This window comes from Schistosoma haematobium, chromosome 1, assembly GCF_000699445.3.
Source record: "Schistosoma haematobium chromosome 1, whole genome shotgun sequence".
In the NCBI taxonomy this organism is placed as follows: Eukaryota; Metazoa; Platyhelminthes; class Trematoda; order Strigeidida; family Schistosomatidae; genus Schistosoma; species Schistosoma haematobium.
In genome coordinates this window covers 32,077,327-32,098,590 of record NC_067196.1, presented here as the reverse complement: position 1 = coordinate 32,098,590, position 21,264 = coordinate 32,077,327, and the positions used below count along the sequence as shown (strand labels likewise).

The window sequence follows — 21,264 nt, the reverse complement described above, 5'->3', positions numbered from 1 at the left end:
ATTTCTTGTAATTTTCACGCTTTCTGCCTTATACAAACTTCATCTTTTTAAATTTCCAATGGTCCGATGTGGTGTGACATGATTATCCAGTTAGGATTGTGTATAGTTTTTAACTGTTTCTTTTATTAACTTTGTTTTATTATCACATGTATCGGTGATACCCTTTTGTTTTCTGATTTTGCAATAATATACGCTTTCAGCGACCTCAATCATTTTTGGGAAATAAACTTACATTATATACAATATATGTTATACAATTTTCGTAAAACAACTGATTAAGAAATGACTGAATTTTTTAGGGAAAAGGTGGAACAAACGAAAAATATCTACAGTTTTGATTGACAATTACATGTGACAAATTAGGGTAGTGAGTTTTATTTTCCACATTTGAATCGATTTTGTGGGACACTTGGTAATAAATCCCTTACATGGACTTGTGTAATGACTATCATGTGGTTTGGCACCAATTACGAATATATGGTTACATTCGTTGACTAATTTATTTGTATTTGTTATGACCATTAATCCAATAGCTTAGTTAAATCCTTGGCGTGGGAAATGTTACATGTTTCTTCATAAGTAAGATTCAATCAAATTATTGTTCTGCCCGCCTGAAATGGTCCCACACACATTAATTTAGCACTGATCTATGGGTTGTCGTGCTAGATTGCAGGGTGTTAATTGAAGACTCCGACAATCCAGTTTAAGGCTCTTCGCTGTTACAGTAAATCAGTCTATTCAGAAATCATCTGTTCGCCACAAAATTGAACAAGGTGAATAAAAGTAACTGAAGATAAAACCCTCAAATGCCCTGGTACGGCCGAGAGTGGGGAGAGTCAGCTCTTCCTCAAAATGCTCTCACATGGCCACGTGCATACAACCATTGCCAGGGAAGTCCTCACTGCCTTCTCGCGACGGGGTGTTGCTTACGAAATCGAGAGGACGAAAAGCGGATGTCCGACGCTTTAACCGGGCTGTTGGGTACAGAAGATCCACCTAGAAAAGTTGGAAAACACTGACTCAAAACAAATGGTGAACATGGCCTGCAGTATCTTGAAGGAACTAGTGGCGTATAAACCTAATGTTGGTTACTGGCTAGCGTGGGACTGCGTCTCTTTGCGTTTCTCCACTGTCTTATGGATTAGACCTTTGGGTCAAAGGCTCGGGGTGTGACCCCCTAAGAAAACCACCCACTTCAGTTTGGGCACCTCGGCAGTATCGCAGCCCTCACAAAAAACGGGTGATTTACGTGGCTCATATCAGTTTGGTGCCTCTTTGTACCAATGTTTGTATGTTTGAATAAATAGAAGATAAAGTCTCTAGTTGTGAACCAATCAAATGTGCACTTCAAAGCGGTATGGCCATATTCAGTAAATTTCATCATTGAAGTTCTCTTAACAGGTACTAATTGCAGACTTGCTCTGTGTCTACATTGATCGTCAGACAGAAGTTAAGTATACAACAGCGTTTGCTGAAGACTAGTGGTACTTGTTTCAAGGCAAGTTTTGATGTTAGATATGCTTCAGGCTTAGGTCCATAGAAAATGGATTTTTCTCATAATCGTATTATCCGGAAACAAGCTTGCTGTTGGTCGATTTTTTCTTATTTTAAGTAGGACAAATCTTTTCTCAAGTAACATATAAAAGAAGTAAGTCCTTACTATCAGATCACATTCTTAACAATAGTTCTTAAAACCACTTATTGAGTGTCGAGAAAACATTAAACAAACTACGTTCGTTCTACTGATGATTGTTGAGGAGCTGCTGAACAGGGTTTTGATTAAAATAAGGAATGGAAACATTAGAGGCATACTTGTTACTGTATAAATAACTTTTAAGTCTATATGTTTCGGGAAAAACTCAACGATTTCTTATCTGATTTTAAAACTAATGCACTTTCCAAATACTTGGATCACTAAACGAGACAAAAAAGGAGAAGTTATAGTTTCAATACTTCTAATTCATACTATAGGTAGGTTGAATCGCATAGAAATTGAAGATTTGGACGACAATTATATCTAGACATTCAATTACTCATATTTTGCTCACCATTCTACTAAGTCTACAGAAAAATCTTACATCAACTTCCGACTCCACGGGTTGTTCTTGAAATTGACAGATAATTCCCATTTAAACATTAAAATTAAAACACGAACTTCAACGAAGAGATCTCTTTTCAACGAATTTATTATTAAGCTGTACAATCGTATATATATGAAAATTTTGTTTTTGTAAAAGTACTAATTCCGTGAGGAAATGTGAACACAATTAACCAAGATTACGTAATAGAAAGATAATACTTGATTACGTAATACGAATGATAACAATAGATTTAGTGAATATAATAAGATGATTAAAATGTTTTTGTTATAATAATTAAAGGTCATAGAGGTGGAGAAATAAATAAGGTGATATGATGAGCATTTACGAATAAAATAGTGAGAATATAAGACATAAGTAAAGGGGGAATGCAGAAATAATAATAATAATAGGATAATCAAAATAATTAAGGCCAAGGTAACGATAACGATAAGACGTACTTCTTTTGTACGCATAGTTCTGGTTTAAGCTCCTGGATGGTAAGAGCTATGTTGTTAAAATCAATATACTCAGTTATATAACATATCGTTTCCGTTAAAGGTACGTTGGTGAACAAAGAGTTAACGTCAAGCGAGAACATGTGTTTCCCGGAAGTATTAACGTCCTTAATACGATCAATAAATTGCAAGGTATCATGAATAGAATATTTAGATACTTGCCTTCTAACAGGTTCCAATTTTTCAGCTAACCATTTGGTGATCTAGGTTTGCCGACTGAACACTTGAAAGAACTATTGTTACGTTGTACTTGTAATGTCCAGTTCAGTTTCAATAATTAAATGTATAAACGAAGGAATGGGATCGCATAGAGGCGACCAGAAGCGGGAGCTTATCTTTTATGGATACAGAAAATAAGTTCTTACTAGTGAAGGTTATTCACAGTTTAGCTGCGTTAAATGTTCTTCTAATCGTGGAATAGCCAGCTAACCAACTTCTACAGCTGGGTTACGTTAAGTAGAAAGAGAAACTTCATCCATTCTTTATGTTATCGAAATACATCAGATATGCAGTACGGAATGCATTAACGAAGAACTCGCATTCCTCAAGAAAGCCTTGGCGAAAAATGGTTACCCAGAAATGTTCATAAAAAAGAATACGAAGAGAAGTAGTTGCGACAAGAAATCTAGTTGTTCCGTCCCGAAGAAAAACCTTTATATAAGTCTGGAATTTAAAGGTGATCGAACATCAGACGTAATAAAAATTGTCTAACAACAACGAAAAACACATGATCTCGCTTGACGTTAACTCTTTGTTCACCAACGTACCTTTAACGGAAACGATATGTTATATAACTGAGTATATTGATTTTAACAACATAGCTCTTACCATCCAGGAGCTTAAACCAGAACTATGCGTACAAAAGAAGTACGTCTTATCGTTATCGTTACCTTGGCCTTAATTATTTTGATTATCCTATTATTATTATTATTTCTGCATTCCCCCTTTACTTATGTCTTATATTCTCACTATTTTATTCGTAAATGCTCATCATATCACCTTATTTATTTCTCCACCTCTATGACCTTTAATTATTATAACAAAAACATTTTAATCATCTTATTATATTCACTAAATCTATTGTTATCATTCGTATTACGTAATCAAGTATTATCTTTCTATTACGTAATCTTGGTTAATTGTGTTCACATTTCCTCACGGAATTAGTACTTTTACAAAAACAAAATTTTCATATATATACGATTGTACAGCTTAATAATAAATTCGTTGAAAAGAGATCTCTTCGTTGAAGTTCGTGTTTTAATTTTAATGTTCTTGAAATGTTCGGTATTTCACTAACCCAAAAGGTTTGATTGATTTCAAAACTAGTTAGTATGCAAAGACATAACGGTCATTTCCGCTCTTCATGATTGTAAGCACCTCTCTTACGGTTAATCTGCATACCTATTATACATGCAAACTGTGTCATCGTAAACTCTGGAATTAAGTCGACAGATTTCAGCACTCAAGAATACATTACTTTTACAGTAGTAAAATAAATATTATAACAATGAACAGCCCCGTTATATTATTTAAAAACCCAATTACAATGTATAGATACATCAGATATGATATTCTTTTAGGTGGATACCGATCAAAGTTTTTAGGAATTGAATACTAAATCGCTGACATGGGTGATGAAACTATAGGTAGAAGACATATTGATCAAACATGATTTTTCGAATTTAGTCATATTACATATAAAGGAAATGTAATAGCTCCAAGAATTCTTAAATTCCTTCAACTGGAAAAGACAAAACTGGAAAAAAGACGCGGATAAAACCCACCTAAAAGCTCATAAAAAACTCAACAGAACACGTGGTTTGACGAGGAAACTCAGTAAGTTTACAGGTTTAAGTTATCCTAAATGTATTCACTGATCACGAAATTTGTCGTGCCGACTGCTTCCGACCACTTTTTCGCTCATTTAGTGAGTGAGTGTTATGTACTGGAGCGATTCACATTGAAGATTTCATATCAAGAGTCTGGAATAATTCATAGCTGTCTGGTATTGATGTGAACAGGGAAACAAGAAGCCCTAACAAATTACGAAAGCTATTTTTCGGGACGTTATTTCATTTTATTCAAAGCTTGTAAAACACTGACATCTATTTTTGTCCCTATTTTATTCTACAGAACATGAGCTTTCATTCGATGTGCCATTCATTGCCATACCCCTTTTTGTTCCGAAACTATTGTAATTTAAACATAATATTTTGCACCTTATTTTCTACTCTAATTCCCAGTTTTGGACATAATTGTATTTTCCCAAATTATTGTACGTTGTGGTCGGGTAAATCACCTATTTATTCATGTACCTTTTTGCACTAATCTGAATTCAGAGATTTCACAGGAAATCAGGATATCGCAGTAGAGTCAATAGTGTTCCAGCTGTCTTGTCGTCTCCATTACCGTGCTTCCAAGCCAATCACGTGCTAGAATAGTTTTCTTCTCTCTACCCCACCTCGAACTCACGCGTACTAGCCTCAAGGTTAAACCGGCCAGCCTATTGCGTCAAGGTCTTAATCTAGAGTAGACAGATCAAGGTCATAACAGGTATAAAGATACAATCATATGTATATGTGCTACGTCATTTGAATTTTCAGGATCAATACGTTTCAGAAAGTTTCAAATCTTCATAGATTTACAATCTCAAATACAATAATTTCAGGTCTTCGATGCAGTATATAAATTAAAATGAGGTAGATAGATCACACTCTAAAAACACTAGAGAAATGTTTATGAGAATAAGAAACTGAGTCGGAAATATGTAAATGAGTGGTAAACAACTAAGGGTTTGAACTCGCATAAGATATCCAACAATGCAATTTACACAAAATGTTTTACAATCTGTAACAAAGAAATGTACAGAATGAGTGGGATTTTAAAGACGGACAAAATAATAGAGTTTAATTGTTGAATTTACAATCATAGCTATGTGTTCCATATATCAATTAACTTTAGCTATCTTAATGAAGAATTTTCTATCAGTTGTTATTTGCTCATGCTTTGCATATACCCAAAAATTAATTATTTACTGTCTGATAAGTATTTTATAATCAATTTATCTTGAGATGTTTTGTTAAAAATGGACAATTATCTTTAATTTAATTCAAATTTTAGACCAATGGTTCTGCCTTTTACCACACAGATGTCTAGTTGCTTAGTCATATAGGTATTTAGCTGTACAATTACTTTAGTCTAAAATTTCACAGTTATCGGTTACTCTGATACAAAACAGTGTGAGGGGAAGTACGCACTTATTAAATTTAATTCATTAATAAAGTGTCCTCACTAAAAATGAATGACAGTAGTATTGTAGTGACTCATCATTTATCACGAGAACACGACTGGTTTAATAGAAACAATTATTATTATAACCAACTGTACCAGTGTTTGTTTCAACGTGCTTTTGTTTAAATGTGCTAATGACAGCTATTTTGCGCTTCTATTCTTATACTTACACTTCGATTGTAACTTCGCGCGAATTCGGTTACGTTCTGTAACCAAGCTTGTATCCTGGCACGATCTCGGTATCCTCTCGATGCCACGAGATCGCCAGCAAATATAACTCGACTTGGTCCATTAATTGCCTTCTGGTATTTGGCTTCTCGGGGATTTTATGGGTTTCTTTGGTTACGTTCAACCTACGCCTTCTGATTCGCTTGGCACGTGTTTCTTGGTAGCGGTGTTCATAGTTAATCTCAACTCGACACCACGCTACAGTATAACTGAAGGAAGAAATCTTTATTTCACTGACTAATTAAAGTTAGTACGTGATGTAAACTATGATGTGAATAGTTTCTACAAATCTCCTGTATCAAGGAAATATGAATATTTAACGCATTAAAAGTGTACATCAATAGGTCTCTGAACATCGGTATTAGGCAACGTCTCACTTTTTACAAAAAATTATTCATTAAACTATTGAATTGGCCAAGATCATTTATCTGCAACTCACAGATAACATAGCAATGAAATTGGAATCGAATATTCCCTATATTTTCCTGTCTTTCAGAAACTCTGGAAAGCTCGGAATTTACTCTTTCTCAACTACTTATAAGTAGAATCCCATACCTCTACACGTGGCAACAGTTTCTTCCGAAGACATATTCAGAAGAATTGGCTTAGTTGCGGTTCTTTGAACCTTTTCCAACAGCTCACTGTCTCTTTTATGGAGAGGCTAGCCACTTGTATACAAAACTGGAGTATACTATTCATGGTTAATCTCGAAAGTATCAAGCTCAAAGGAGCGATTGATGTATCATTCGAGGTATGTTGATGATACCTTCATTGTACATAATAATCAACAACATGCAACAAATCGGCTAAAACTCTCCAACAAAGCCCATCCAAATATCCAGTTTACTATGGAACAAGAAAATGAAAACAAGTTTCATTTTCTCGATATTGCAATAAAACGAAAGATGGCACAGTTGAACGTTCAGTTTATAAGAAAAACATATGGAATGAGATTTATTTCAATTTCGATAGCTTTCGTCCAATCAGTCACAAAAAGGTACTTGTTAAAACACTGTTTCAGAGAACAGAGAAAAGTATGTACTACCGAAGAGGAAGTAATGAATGTTTAAAAAATGTTTGAAAAATAAGGAATACCCACCGAAATTTATGGAGAAACATGGAAAACGTGAGGATAAAAACCCAAAGAAACTACATCAAATATAAAACCTATTTTTATTCAACTTACATTCAAAGGTTATGATATCACAGGATCAATCAATATGAGACTAAAAACTGCATGGACAAGAATTTATCCTGCAGCTGAACTGATTGTACTATCCAAAATAACATGTACTTTAGCACAATCAAAGGTCGATAGGTATCCATTTCATATTAGCACTGACTGTGTATACAAATTTACATGTATCTGCTAAAGCAGTTACATTGGTGGAACAGAAAGGAGAGTCTACGTCTGATTCAAAGAACATATTCCGAAAAGTTTAAGATCAAATGGGTTAAAAGCGTTCAGCAATGCCATCGCAAGATATCTTGTTGACACAGGACATCAAGTCAATACAATGAAGTCCTTCAAGGTGATTAACAAACAATCAAACTCCAGTCTTTTCAAATTTGCCGAAGAGATAGCGATCAATCGTCCGAAACCAGATCTATGTATCCAAGAGGCAGTAATAAATCTTTCTTTACCCTGGTAATATTACCCCCCTTTTTATTTATTACATCATTCATATTTCAACTCTCTGAAATTGTCATTTTTCTTTTATTCATAACTGACTGATTTCAATTCATATCTATCCTTATTACCATGAATCCGTTTTCATTTGCTTCATTACACAATCATCTAATCTATGCTAACTCCATGATTTCTAATCACTAATTCAATGTTCTGGTAATTTCCTTCCCGATTTCTATTTATTCGAAACAAAATTCTTATGGACTTATTAACTCCACTGGAATCTTCATTACATCATGACACACATATTTATCTTTAATCACCCTCGTATGTATAAGCATGTCAATATCTGTAATAACGTTATTTCTCAATATTATAGTTTGTAAATAGTTGATGAGATCCCAACGAAATAAAATGAATTCTGTATCAATCTTTGTTCTTATTCTCTTTCACATTCCTTTTATAATGTATAAGCCGATAAGCAAGATTACGAAACCAAATTATATTCCTCGAATTTCTTATGGTTTGATGGACTGCTTAGTGAATGCACTTTTCAATAGTGATAAACATTTCATTTATTCACATATTTAGATATAAATACTCTTAGTACAAATTATTATCAGAAATATTTTAAATGGATAAAGTGTAAACCATTTGAAATGAAAGAGAAAAAATAACATTACTACTACCATTTATTAATAACTTACTTAAGGTGTCAATCTTGACAAAAAAATAATCAAAAATTCCTTATTTTTCTCTCTAGATAACAGTAACTCCATCTCACGCCATTGAGTTTAATTATATCAATGAGTCCATTCAATGACTTGTAAGAACACCTTACATGGTCATAGATTTTGTTTATTCCCATGATTTGAAGCATTAAAGTATTACCTTGTGTGAACCATGTGTTAATCTATGATGAGAGGTCAAGGTCAAACCATAATAAACCGTATTCTTAAATATTTTAAGTCAACAAATCAAATAAACGTCTGAATTGCAACTAAAGTTTTGGTTGGTTATTCAAACCTTTAGAGTTTTAGACCAATCAAATAAATATCAACATCTACAATGACTTATAATGTTAACCATTTTCAATGACTATTCTAGTTCATACTTGGTGGTATCACTGGAGGTGGGTGAATAGCATGATTTTTTTAAAAAATGCTAGCATTATTGTAGCGTCATATTGTGGTTATACTCAATGATACATAGCTGGTAATCAACTATACTTATCGGTAGTATTGATTATTGTATATGTGGCGCATATATATTTGGTGCCCTCTTGTACCAATATTTATGTGTTCAAATAAATAAATTAGTGTATGCTACGGACGGTCATCTCATTTAATGTAGAGTTCATTGGAATCGCACTCAATCGTTCAGATTAACATCACTTCAGATCGGTTACTTGGTCTAATTGTATATGGATAGGGTGAATTAAAAAATGTTTGTAAAATTCTCACTCTAATGTGAAAGTGATATAACTAGGTGAAATCGAACTACGAATGATAACTATGCTTTCGCTTCGGAACGCAAGTATTCCTGTGAATAAGTTAATATTTTTGAGCTCAGTTGAGTCATAGAAACATGACTACCATTTAATGGAATGAAAAGACGTAGTGTCGGTTATTATGTTAAGCCCATATTCATTCTACTTGAGTCACATTCTGACCTTGTTATTTATTCGATTATCAATATTGACTGTTTTTCTATGAGCGCGTAGGTGTGTGTGCATTTCTTATCCCATTACTCATCACATGTCTGTAACTTACTTTTGTGTAACTATAAATATTGATTAACGCTTGATAAAAAGGTGAGTTGGCTTACCAGCCATCTCCACTCTGCGTCGTTTCTCTTCTCTCTATTCCATTCGCTCTATATACAAAATATATGTATTCACAAGTCCATTCTCGTTATTTGACTTATTTAATTCCGTTATTGACTAACGCGATTTAAGTCGATGATTATATGCGAGGATAGGCGATAACAATCATTCATACAATATACTGGAGTCATATCTCGGGCCATTAAAATGGAGAGCGCTTTCGACATCGTTCGATCTAAATGACGATTAAATAACGGGCCACCACAACGTTCACTCTTACTGCTGTCCTAACTGAAATTGAAAATTATGGATATTCATCTCAACTTTATTGTATAAGTTCAACTCTGATGAAAAAGATGTTTCTCGAAATTTGTCTTTTGTCAGGTTCTGGGACAGACTCTCGACCATAATTATATTTCTTGTCTTTAAGGCAATGTTCGATTCCGTGAATCGACAGGTTTTATGGTAGTATCTGTCATCAATAGGTGTTCCAAACGTGTACATTAAGGTCGTACAACCTTTCTACTATACTATATTATTGGCTAAGTTGGAGCTTATAGTGGGCCGTTATCAGAATTGTCAACTTCAAGTGGCGTTCGACAGGATCATCTACTTTCTCCATACTTATTTAACTTTGTCATAAACATTTTTCTAGCCATGACGTTCAACTTTTAAGGAATTATTCTCTCAGGAGATTCACATTGTGATTTAGAATGTGCAGATAGTACAGTTCTGTTTGATGAAGACGCTGAAAAAATGCGGAGTCATATGACTATCTTAAGCAATAATACAAACATGGCTGATGTGTGTTTCTCTCCCTCTAAATGCAAAATTTTGCTCTAGGATTGCTCGTCGTCAACCACCTACATGACGATAGTGAATGAAGTAGTTGAGGAAGTCGACCACATCACTTGGCTTGATAGTCTCATCAGCTCTGACGAGTTGGTGTTCGATAAAATCTCAACACGTATTCAGAAAACTCGGTTGGTTTATTCCGATTTACTTCACTTGTAGCCTAGATGAGATATCCGCACGTCAAGTACAGATGAAACTCCTATCATAATATAACTTTGTTTCAAATATTTTTAATTTCAGCTAATCAGAAATGCCTTTCAGTTGGGCATCGATTATTTTAACCTTATTTTGCTTAATTTGTAAATGTTTGTCAAATGTAAACTATCCAAGTTGCAGTGTATCCCAATATTTAATGCACAATGAATCAGATATGGAATTGCTTACAAGTGATAATGAATGTCATGTTGTTTTAGTTGAAAGTATACCTGAGAATGTCACATTTTCAATGGGTTCCCCAAAACACCTATCAACCTATATGGCATGGAAACTTTTAATTGATTCTGCCGAGAAAAATATTTCAATTGCATCATTTTACTGGAGTTTATCCGTAGATAAAAAGTTCAATTTCACTGCTACTGAACAGGTAATCACTATTTCCAAGCCAAATAATTTTATACTACTTTTGTCTTTGTGTTACTTCAAAACATGACTCATTTATTTGTTAGAACTCAACAATTAGACGTAAACACTTCACTCTTTCCGTAACGATTCAAACAACGGAATATTTACTTTATAGGTGAAGGTCACCAGTTTCTTAAACATATTTCTAACAATTGTCTAATGTAGATATCTGTCAGTTTTATTTATTAATTGATCTTCACGAACTTAGTCTCCTCCCGACTACCTCCAACTACTTAACACCAAATGTAGTAAGTCATGATGTCGAGCCACTTAGACTTGTAGCCACATTGTAAATTGACTTATATAACCTAGATAAACTCTAAGGACTAAACTAAAATGACATTGATTGCTACTCAGTGATCAAACTGGTGTAAACAATACTTCCTATTAGATAGAAGATTTGATTACTTTTGAGATCATATTTTCTGTGTATTTCGCATTTAATGCATCATTATAGTGAACAAGTGAATGCAACGGAGCTACGGGATTTCTGATAATCTATTTATACGTCTGTAAATGGATATACTGACAAATTATACGAATATTCACCACCATAGGCGAGCTGATGTATAAGATGAAGAATGAAATACGCAAAATGAGAATAAGGGGGAATACATATATGACGCAGTATAAAAGAAATAAAAACAAATGTTATCATATGATTGTTTATTTATTTGAACACATATATATTGGTACAGGAGTGCGCCAAATATATATGCGCCACACAAAACAATGAGAATTTAAGAAGAAGAAAAAGAAGAAAGTGGGGAGAGTAACAAAAAAATATTAAAAAAACAATAACGAAGAGATTGGTGTAAGGTAGTGTAATAATAATAGTAATAGTAGGGGAACAGAAGGGTACAATCAGAAGAAATCTTTCAGTTAAGGAAGAAACGACCACGTTTTATGAAGAAAGTAAAAGAAGGTTACAGCATGATCTCCACTGGCTTCTATTCTGAGCCATATCTGATAAGGTTCCTAGCCACTGTGTCGTACCATCTCTCGGACCCCAACCAGGGAGTCGAGAAGGACCGACACAAGCCAGCCCTATGCAGCTTTCTTTCATACCACGACACCATGTCATGCACTGACCACCTCTCCGCTTCTTCCAACCAGTCCCAGAGTCGGCAAATAATGCACGACGTGGAATTCTCTGGGACGACATTCGTAGAACATGTCCAAGCCACCGAAGTCGGCATTTCAAGATGGTGACACCAATTGCATTATCGTCTCTGTGCTCGAACACACGATGCCGAACCTCTGCATTACTAATATGGTGTTGCCACTGAATATCAGCAATCCTTCGGAGACAACGATGATCGAACACCGAGAACCGTCAAACATCCTCAACTCGGAGAGGCCAGGTTTCACAAGCATAGAGCAGAACTGCTCTCACTGACGCGTTGTAAATCCTACCTTTTACAGCCAGAATAACATCACGGAAGCGCCAAAGATGGCCCAGATTGGTATAAGCCGCTCTGACTTTCACTATACATGCATTGATCTCAGCACTCACGCCACCACCAGCACTTATGCAGCTACCTAGATACACGAACTTCTCGACTACTTCTATCTGCTCACCATCCAGGGTGAGTACAGGATTGGAATCCTGCCAGTCTTGTGGAAGTACTTTGCACTTCGAAGGTGCAAAGCACATACCATACTTACGGCCACTGATTGCCAACTGATTAAATTAGGATTGCATGGCTTGGGCATTATCGCACAGTAAGACAATATCATCCGCATACTCAAGGTCGAGAAGTCTTTCTCCAGGCAACAGATCCACACCACCATTACTTACATTCATCAGAGCTGTTTCTAGAATGTCATCGATGGCGAAGTTGAAGAGGAATGGTGAGATTGGGTAACCCTGCCTAACCCCACTGCTCGAATAGAACAATGGAGAAAGGTGGTTGTATGCCCTCACTCTGCCTGAGGTGTTTTTATATAGGGCTTTTAGAATGTTAATAAACTTCTCAGACACACCCTTCTTCAATAAACAATCCCAGAGAACAGTCCTATCCAACGAATCGAAGGTAGCCCTGATGTCAAGATACACTACGATTGTTGGCCTTTGACGAGTATGACGGTGTTCTAACATTTGGCGGAGGGTGAAGATATGATCAATACATCCTCGACCAGAACGAAACCCAGCCTGTTCCTCGCGAGCCAATGTTTCTCGGGTTTTGAACAACCTACGAAGTATGAAGGAAGCCAATAGCTTGGACGCAATCGGAAGTAGACTTATCCCCCGATAGTTGTTACAGGAACAACGTGAACCCTTTTAAAGATAGGGACAACTATCGACTCATTCCATGACGTTGGTACACTCTCTAGCTCCCAAACCTTTGTGAACAACGTCGTCAATTCCCTAGTCAGTAAGTTAGCACCATCTTTAAAAAGAGCCAGAGGCAAGTCATCTGGGCCCGGTGATTTGTGGCGTTCCAAGAGTTAGAGTTCCTTGCGGACTCCCGCGTCATTTGGTGGATCAGTTGTCACCGGTTATGGAGGGCAGGATAGTTTAATCGATGTTGCCGGAGCAGCAGGCCAGTTGAACTGCCCTTCGAAAAATTCAGCCCATTGTCCAAGACGTCGATGGATGTTAGTGATTGGCATCTCATCATCCTCGCAGATTGTTTCACTCACACCAGACTTCTTGCTGCCAGTGGCTCGGACGAGTTGGAAGAGCTTTCGGTAATTACCAGATGCAGCTGCTGCTTCCAGCTCATTAGCACGCTCAGACCACCAGGCTTCTCTGTCCTTACGCAAGCTTTGTCCAATTTCACTACGTAACAACCTTCGTTTGTGGTCAAACTCACGGTCACCCGGAGTAGACCGACGGGCTTCAATGAGTTGTAAGGAACCACAAGAAACCCAGTGCTTAAAAGCGGGACGTTTCGCGAACCCACAACTGACTGTACCCGCCATTTTCATGGCGTCATGCAATTGCAACCAATGCTCATCTATACTTTTCGGTGGTATGGTAGCTAACCTAGAGGCTAGCTCGATTCGATACTTACTAGCAACAGAAGTTGCAACCAACTTGCTAACATCAATCCGTTGATGGTGGTCACTTCGTTGTCCACTGAAAAGTAAGGCAAGATTGACGCAGACCAAGGCATGATCAGAGTCCAGATAGGTACTCCAAAAGGAGCGGCGGTCTTGTACACACAGCGGTAGCTGATCGCGATGTGATCAATCTGAGTCCAGGCTTGAGATGCAGAGGGAGGACGCCAGGTGGCACATCGGCGATGACTGTGCCGAAAGTTAGTGCTAGCCAGAAACAGGTTGTGGTCTGTGCAAAGTTGCAGTAGACGGTCCCCGTTATCTGTCCTGCGACTAACAGGTCCCCATCGGCCACCTAAACGACTCTCTTCTGTGCCTAGCCGCCCGACCCGAGCATTCATGTCTCAGGCTAGTACTACAATATCTGTCGAACGCACTTTCTGGAGAAGAAAAGATAACTGGTGGTAAAACTCATCCTTGATTGCATCCGGGCTGCAATCTGTCGGGGCATAGGCGGAGATGACGAAGAGACATCGTTTCTCACGCCGATTTCTTCTCACTTTGATGGAACTCTCTAATCTAACAGCACATAACCGACTGTTAATGGGGATCCAATCGATTAGTGCTGCCTCAGCTCTAGCGCTTAGTGCGACACCAACGCCTGCAAGACCAGACGAAGATGCCATAGGGTCCCCGGATAAGCGCACGTAAAACAAGCTTTTTGAAGCGACAGATGGAGATCGAATTTGTAGTACTTCACCAGAGTCTTGAATACGGGTCTCGGATAAACAACAAACATCAATATTAAGACTTTCTAGAGACATAACCAGCCCTATCTGTTGTCCGACCTGCATAAATGTGCGAACGTTGAAGGCAGCCGGTTTGAATGGTGCACGTGGTTTCAGATAAACTGCTTCAGTACTCATATTTGGTGGTAACATACAATTTTCAACCGGACAGTGACTCGAGAACGTTTAGATACAGTCGGATTTCCACCATAGACGAGCTGCTGTATATGTCGAAAAATAAGGATAGAGAGAGTAGGAATAAAAGAGAGTGAATAAATGATGTAGTAAATAATAACAATAGTAGTAATAATAATGTGAATCGTTTGATTAATAGTTGAAGCAGGAAAAGTATTTTCCATAATTATCGACAGTTCATCATATTTGTGTGCGGGCTGTGATACTTCTCGGATGCCCAGACCGAAGCAGGTGGTTATCTGAGGGGGCCACACCCCGAGCCTTCGACCCAAAGGTCTGATCCACAAGGCAGTGGAGCATCGTAAGGAGATGCAATCCCATGGTAGCCGGTGACCAACGATTGGTTCATACGCCATTTGTTCCCGCAGGATACTGGAGCTCATGTGCACCATTGATTTGGAATCCGGGTAAAGCGCGTGACGTTCGCTTTTCTTCCTCTCATTTTCGTAAACAACACCCCTGCCACAAGAAGGCAGTGAGTAGGACTTCCCTGGCAGAGGCTGTATACGCGTGGCCGTGTGAGAGTATTTCGAGTGGGAGGGCGAACCCACCCCACTCTCGGCCATACCAGGGCATTTGGGGCCATATCATATGATTGTGAATATGATTTGTCTGAATGAGCGTCGAAGTAAGAGTAATTTTTCCAGTAGTGTTTATGATTGGTTTGTGTGAGATAAGATATTGTCTGGGTGCCCAAACCGAAGCAGTTGGTTTTCTTAGGAGGCCACACCTCGACACTTTGACCTATATGTCTAATCTAATCCACAAGACAGTGGAGAAACGTAAGAAGATGCAGTCTCATGGTAGCCGGTGACCAACATTAGGTTCATACGTCACTAGTCCCTTCAAGATACTGCAGGCCATGTTCACCATTTGTTTTGAATCAGTGTTTTCCAACTCTTCTAGGTGGATCCTCCGTATCCACCAACACGGTTAAAGCGTCGTATATTCGATTTCCATCCTCTCAATTTCATGAAGAATACCCGTGCCATGAAAAGACAGTGAGTAGGACTTCTCTGTCAGTGTTTGTATACGCATTTGGTGAGAGAGAGCGGACTCTCCCCACCTTCGAACGTATCAGGACATTTTGGTAAACTACATATTTTTATTAAATTGTAGTATTTGGATTTACAAAGTGTATTTTAATAAATAATAATTCAAGAATATCCCATTTCTTAGGAATAGTTGTTTTTCTTGATACGCTCAATTTTTAATGATGGCAATCTTTCTTTCAATGAAACGTCACATGTTCTTATTAATTTCTTAACCCGGTCTGAATAAGAAAGAAAAAATCATTCATCTTGACGTTCACACAACATTTACAACTGACAGGCCTTAATAATACGTTCCTTTGTCCAAAGCAATATATTGTATAGTCTTTATTGAAGTTGAGTGTTATTCACTCCGACAAAAATAACATTAGTACTATGAAAAGTGTAAGTGTAGTTCCATTCATGAATAAACAAGGTCTTCCACGTCGTAAATTTGAACGGACACCAATTATAAATAAGCTAAGATAAGCTATTTCTACTCGATCATCCCCAAGTGCACAAAAAACTAATGCGAGTTGGTTTATTTTTGTTTTCACTACTAAGTTCTTACAATCTTCCTCATATTCATCCAAATCTCTTAATTCTTATGATCATTGCAAATATTTAAATATATTTACTAAATATAAGATGAAGCTCATTATAAAAATTTTCTGTTATGCATGAACTTCAAGGGGTCAAATATACTAAAAATGTTAGTTGATCGAGGAAAAGAAGTTGACCTAAAAATAGCTCAAAATGGAAAGGAAACAAATTCCACAGATTTGATGAACTTGACCGAATCTGGTGAGTTCTTATTAGCTGTTGATCAGTTCAGTCATATATATACGGTTGTTATTTACGAAATAAATGTCTTAATTCAGTTTTTTTCACAGGTTGAAATCATGAGTCAATTGAAGCTAGACCACCATGGAAAACCTGGAAGCACTGGACGGCCGTTTCGTCCTAGTATGGGACTCCTCAGCAGTGCGCATCCACGATCCCGCACCCCGCGGGGTTCGAAGCCTGGACCTACTGGCTTCGCGCGCGAGCACTTAACCACTAAACCACTGAGCCGGCATCCAACGGTGTTAATGTCACTATACTTGGTACTGTGTTCGCAACATATAATGAATTAAAAGTGATTTTCAAGCTCATACAGAAAATAAATGATATTCTTCTTGTGGAATAAATATTCGTTTGTTCACTCTTCGTTTTAGATTGTCCATCAGTTTTAGAATTTTCAGGTTTATTATCGTTGTTTTTCTACAAAGTGTACTTAATCGTAAAATTATATATCAACTTATTATTTACCTAACAGTTTCAGATGAAATCACTCAAGTGATATCCTTATCGATTAGTAGGTTTCAATATTTTAGATGTTTGCGAATAGCTAGTTAAAGTAAGAAAGCTACTATAAATATTTGTGGTAATGTTGTCAAGTGTATCGAGATCTACTAAAAATGATGATAATAATTATCATTATCAGTTAAGGAACATTAATAAGCTGGTCAATCATACGTCTTAGATTTTTCCACTGAAAAGGATGTATTTGTAATGATCGATTTTTGAGCTTTGGTTTATTTTCAATAAGTTTTTAGAGAAGTGAGAACTGTTATTCTCATTTATATTGCTTTAATTCCTATCAGGCGCTCAAATTAGATGGCTTGATTTTCATCGACTTGTTGGACAAGGGGTTTTACATACAAAGTTATGGTCAGTTGATGCCAAAAATGGTTATGTGGGTAGCGCAAATATGGACTGGAGATCACTAACACAAGTTAGTATATTGTTCTTTAATTTTTGTTTGCGTCACTAACAATGAGCTGACCAAAATATTGATATTAAACAGATATCTACTGAAGTTTATAGAACTGTGTGAAAGTTGGTTAATGTCGAAGCCTTAGCTTAATTCTGTTTTTTAATGGAATTTTTCACATCACCACCACATAGAGGTGTATCAAATGGAATAATTTTGGAACAGACTAAACAAACTATAGAGAACATTGTGCTGTTAAAGTTATCGTCATTAAAAAGACGAAGCGCATAATTTCACAGTGTCTTCAATATCACATAAACGATGCATCATATCCCACTGGATTCATCAGTTCACATGTGTTTGAAAACGGATACAGAAACAAGTGATCAAATAATCTAATCAAGAGTAGTGTATCATGTACCTAAGTGGCTTCGGAATCAGTGTCAAATGGTCCAGTAAATGTAACCTATTGAAAACCATATTCCTCAATAGTAAAACACAATTAAAACAGGTCGTAGAACGGATACTGAAAACAGATTTTAAAGCCTTATATAGAAATTGTTTAGGGTGTATTCGTAGGTTTCTGTTAGTTCTATGTTTTTGATGTCGAACGAAATGATTGGCTCGTGTTGACCATTTTTTAAATAAATCTTCTGCTTGTTGTCAATTGTTTTTTTGTTTTTCAAAGGTTAAAGAGTTAGGCGTTCTTATATATAACTGTCCAGAAATAATGAACGACTTGGAAAAAGTATGGAAAGTTTATTGGTCACTTGGCAATCCAAATGGTTCTGTTCCTCAAAAATGGCCTGAAGAATTGGAAACAAACTATAACAGAAGTAACCCACTTATTACGAACATTAATGGTATCTTATCACGTGTATACTTTCCAGTAAGTAGTCGTTAAAGTGAATGAATTTTCTGATTAGTTTTTTTTTCACATTACAGTAAGCAGCTAGTTGTAGAAGGCTTACTTAAATGAAGATATTGATGAACGAGTAAATAAATTAACTCGTAACTGAGATCATTTAAAGGTATCATTATTTGACTTTGTTTGTGCATTAATACATGAATAAAACTGAGTCGTGACCACATTTTCTATTAATACTTTCCAAAATATTTCATCAAAATGAAAGTTATGTCTAACAAAACTGGGATGATACAGTCAAGTTGATATACTAAATTGTCATCATTATTAGGCAGGCATCTATTGAATTGTCAAGGATAACTATTTAATAAACAAACACTTTTAAACCTTCTTATACAAATATAAGGTGTATTCTTGATAATAATAATATCAGATTTTTCTTATGAAATGTTTTTTTATTATTTAATAATTAACAAGTATTTGTTTATGTAAACCGTTTTGGTTGAAATTAAAATAATACCGTATTATATTCAGTTTGTATTAAATTCGACTCAAAGTTCATTGTTCAATACGAAAACACTATAAGGACTCTGTAAAAATTGAATAATTTTTTATTAAACTAGTAAACAAAGGTTAACGAATATGCACAAAGTTGTTTTTTATTAAAAAGAAATCGCCAAGTCATATATTTCATACTGTAAAAAAAAAAGAATAAATTCCAAGGCAAACATTTATCATCAATAAAAAAAAAGCCTAAATGATGGTTTACAAATTATATTAAACAGGTTGTTTTGTTAGCTAATCATTGCTCTCGGAGTATTAGATCATGTACCAGAACTATCTAGCTTAATCTATGGATTGTAAATATATTTAAATTATGACAATACTCGATAGATTTTACTGGGATTAAGGAATATACATGTAGTGTCGATTACTATGCTATGCCCACATAACTTATTGTAGCTTTCGAACAGACTGATATAGTCATTTTTCTTGAGTCACGTTTTGACCTTGTTAATTATTTATTTATCAATCTTGACTGATTTTATATGAGCTTATGTGTGTACACTTCTTATCCTATTCATCAAATGTCTGCAACTTATTTTTGTTCAGCTATATATATATATATATATATATATATATATATCGATTAACGTTTGATTGAATCGAGTTGGCTCACACGCCTTCTTCACCGCGCATCATTTCGCTTCGTTCTTCTGATTGTCTATTCAAATCAATGAGTGTACAAAACATATGTATTTAAAAATTCATTCTCGTATTTGACTTATTTAATTCCGTTGTTCACTAACACGAGTTAAGTCAATAACAATCAATCATACGATATTACTGGAATAAGATTAAGGGTCACACATACTTACCTATTCTTTTGTCAATGACATTAAATATTATAGTTTCATTATAGTGATTCAAAGTAGATTTAACCATGAATTATAAATCTTGTAATGAATTCTCTTTACAGAACACGTTAAAGTCAAAATGTTTTATATTTAAAAAGAATATAATAAATTTGATCTCATATAATATCTCCAGTTACTGTGGTAAACTCTATAGAATTTAGTTAATATTTAATAAATTTCCTTTGCATTAAAAAATCAGAGTTCTCCTTCTTCGTTCAACCCACCTGGACGAAATGATGACTTAGATGCTCTACTCTCCGTTATAAATGCTGCGGAAAAATTTATTTATATATCTGTTATGAATTTCCTGCCTGAAGTCATAAATTATGATAAAAATATACATTCACAGTAAGTTCACTCAGTGTATGTCCCAATAAATTTTGATTGAACAACTAAACAGTTTGACTGAGTTTTTGGATTATTTATTTATTTAAACACATAAAAATTGGTACAAGGGGCACCGAATACATCTGAGCCACACAATAACAATGAGGTTGTGAAGAGATAATGTAAAGCGCGTATAATAAAAAGAAGAGCAGAAACGAACAGAAATTAGTATATGAGAGTAAAATAATGAAGACAATAATAATAACAACAATGGGAGAAACAGTTCAGGTAGCAAAAATACAACCAGAAAGGGTTTTTTTAGGTAAAGAAGTTACGTTCACTTTTGGGAAGAAAGTAAAAGAAAGTTACTGCAGGATCGCAACTGACCTCTATTCTGAGCCATGTCTGATAACGTCTCAAGCCACTGTGTTGCACCATCTCTAGGACTCCAAACAGAGAGTCGTAAAGGACCGACAGACCCAAATCCTGTACAGCTTTCTTTCATACCACGACACCATGTCGTGCAATAACCACCTCTCCTCTTTTCCCAACCATTCCCAAGTCGGCAAATAATGCACATGGAATTCTCTGTGACGACATTCACAAAATATGTCCATGCCACCAAAATCAGTGTTTCAAGATGGCGATACCAATTGAATTGTCGTCACTGTGCCTGAACATACGATGCCGAACCTTGGCATTACTAACATGGTGTTGCCATTGGACATCAACAATCCTTCGAAGACAATAATAATCAGACATATTGAGTCGTCTAACACCCTCAACTAGTAGAGGCCAGGTCTCACAAGCATTCGGCGAAACCGTTCTC

General features: G+C 36.0%; 1 protein-coding gene across 1 annotated transcript in view; it reads left to right on the top strand.

The window, feature by feature from the left end:
• Positions 1 to 8,785: 8,785 nt before the first annotated feature.
• The window catches only part of PLD3 (5'-3' exonuclease pld3), a 34,116-nt gene continuing 21,637 nt past the window's right edge, over positions 8,786 to 21,264 (top strand). The window contains exons 1-6 of the mRNA XM_051215953.1: positions 8,786 to 8,880; positions 10,669 to 11,011; positions 16,762 to 16,873; positions 17,716 to 17,846; positions 18,514 to 18,714; positions 20,308 to 20,456. Of these exons, the coding sequence (XP_051073733.1) occupies positions 10,679 to 11,011; positions 16,762 to 16,873; positions 17,716 to 17,846; positions 18,514 to 18,714; positions 20,308 to 20,456 (926 nt within the window). The 5' untranslated portion in view covers positions 8,786 to 8,880; positions 10,669 to 10,678. The remainder of the gene's footprint in view (positions 8,881 to 10,668; positions 11,012 to 16,761; positions 16,874 to 17,715; positions 17,847 to 18,513; positions 18,715 to 20,307; positions 20,457 to 21,264) is intronic.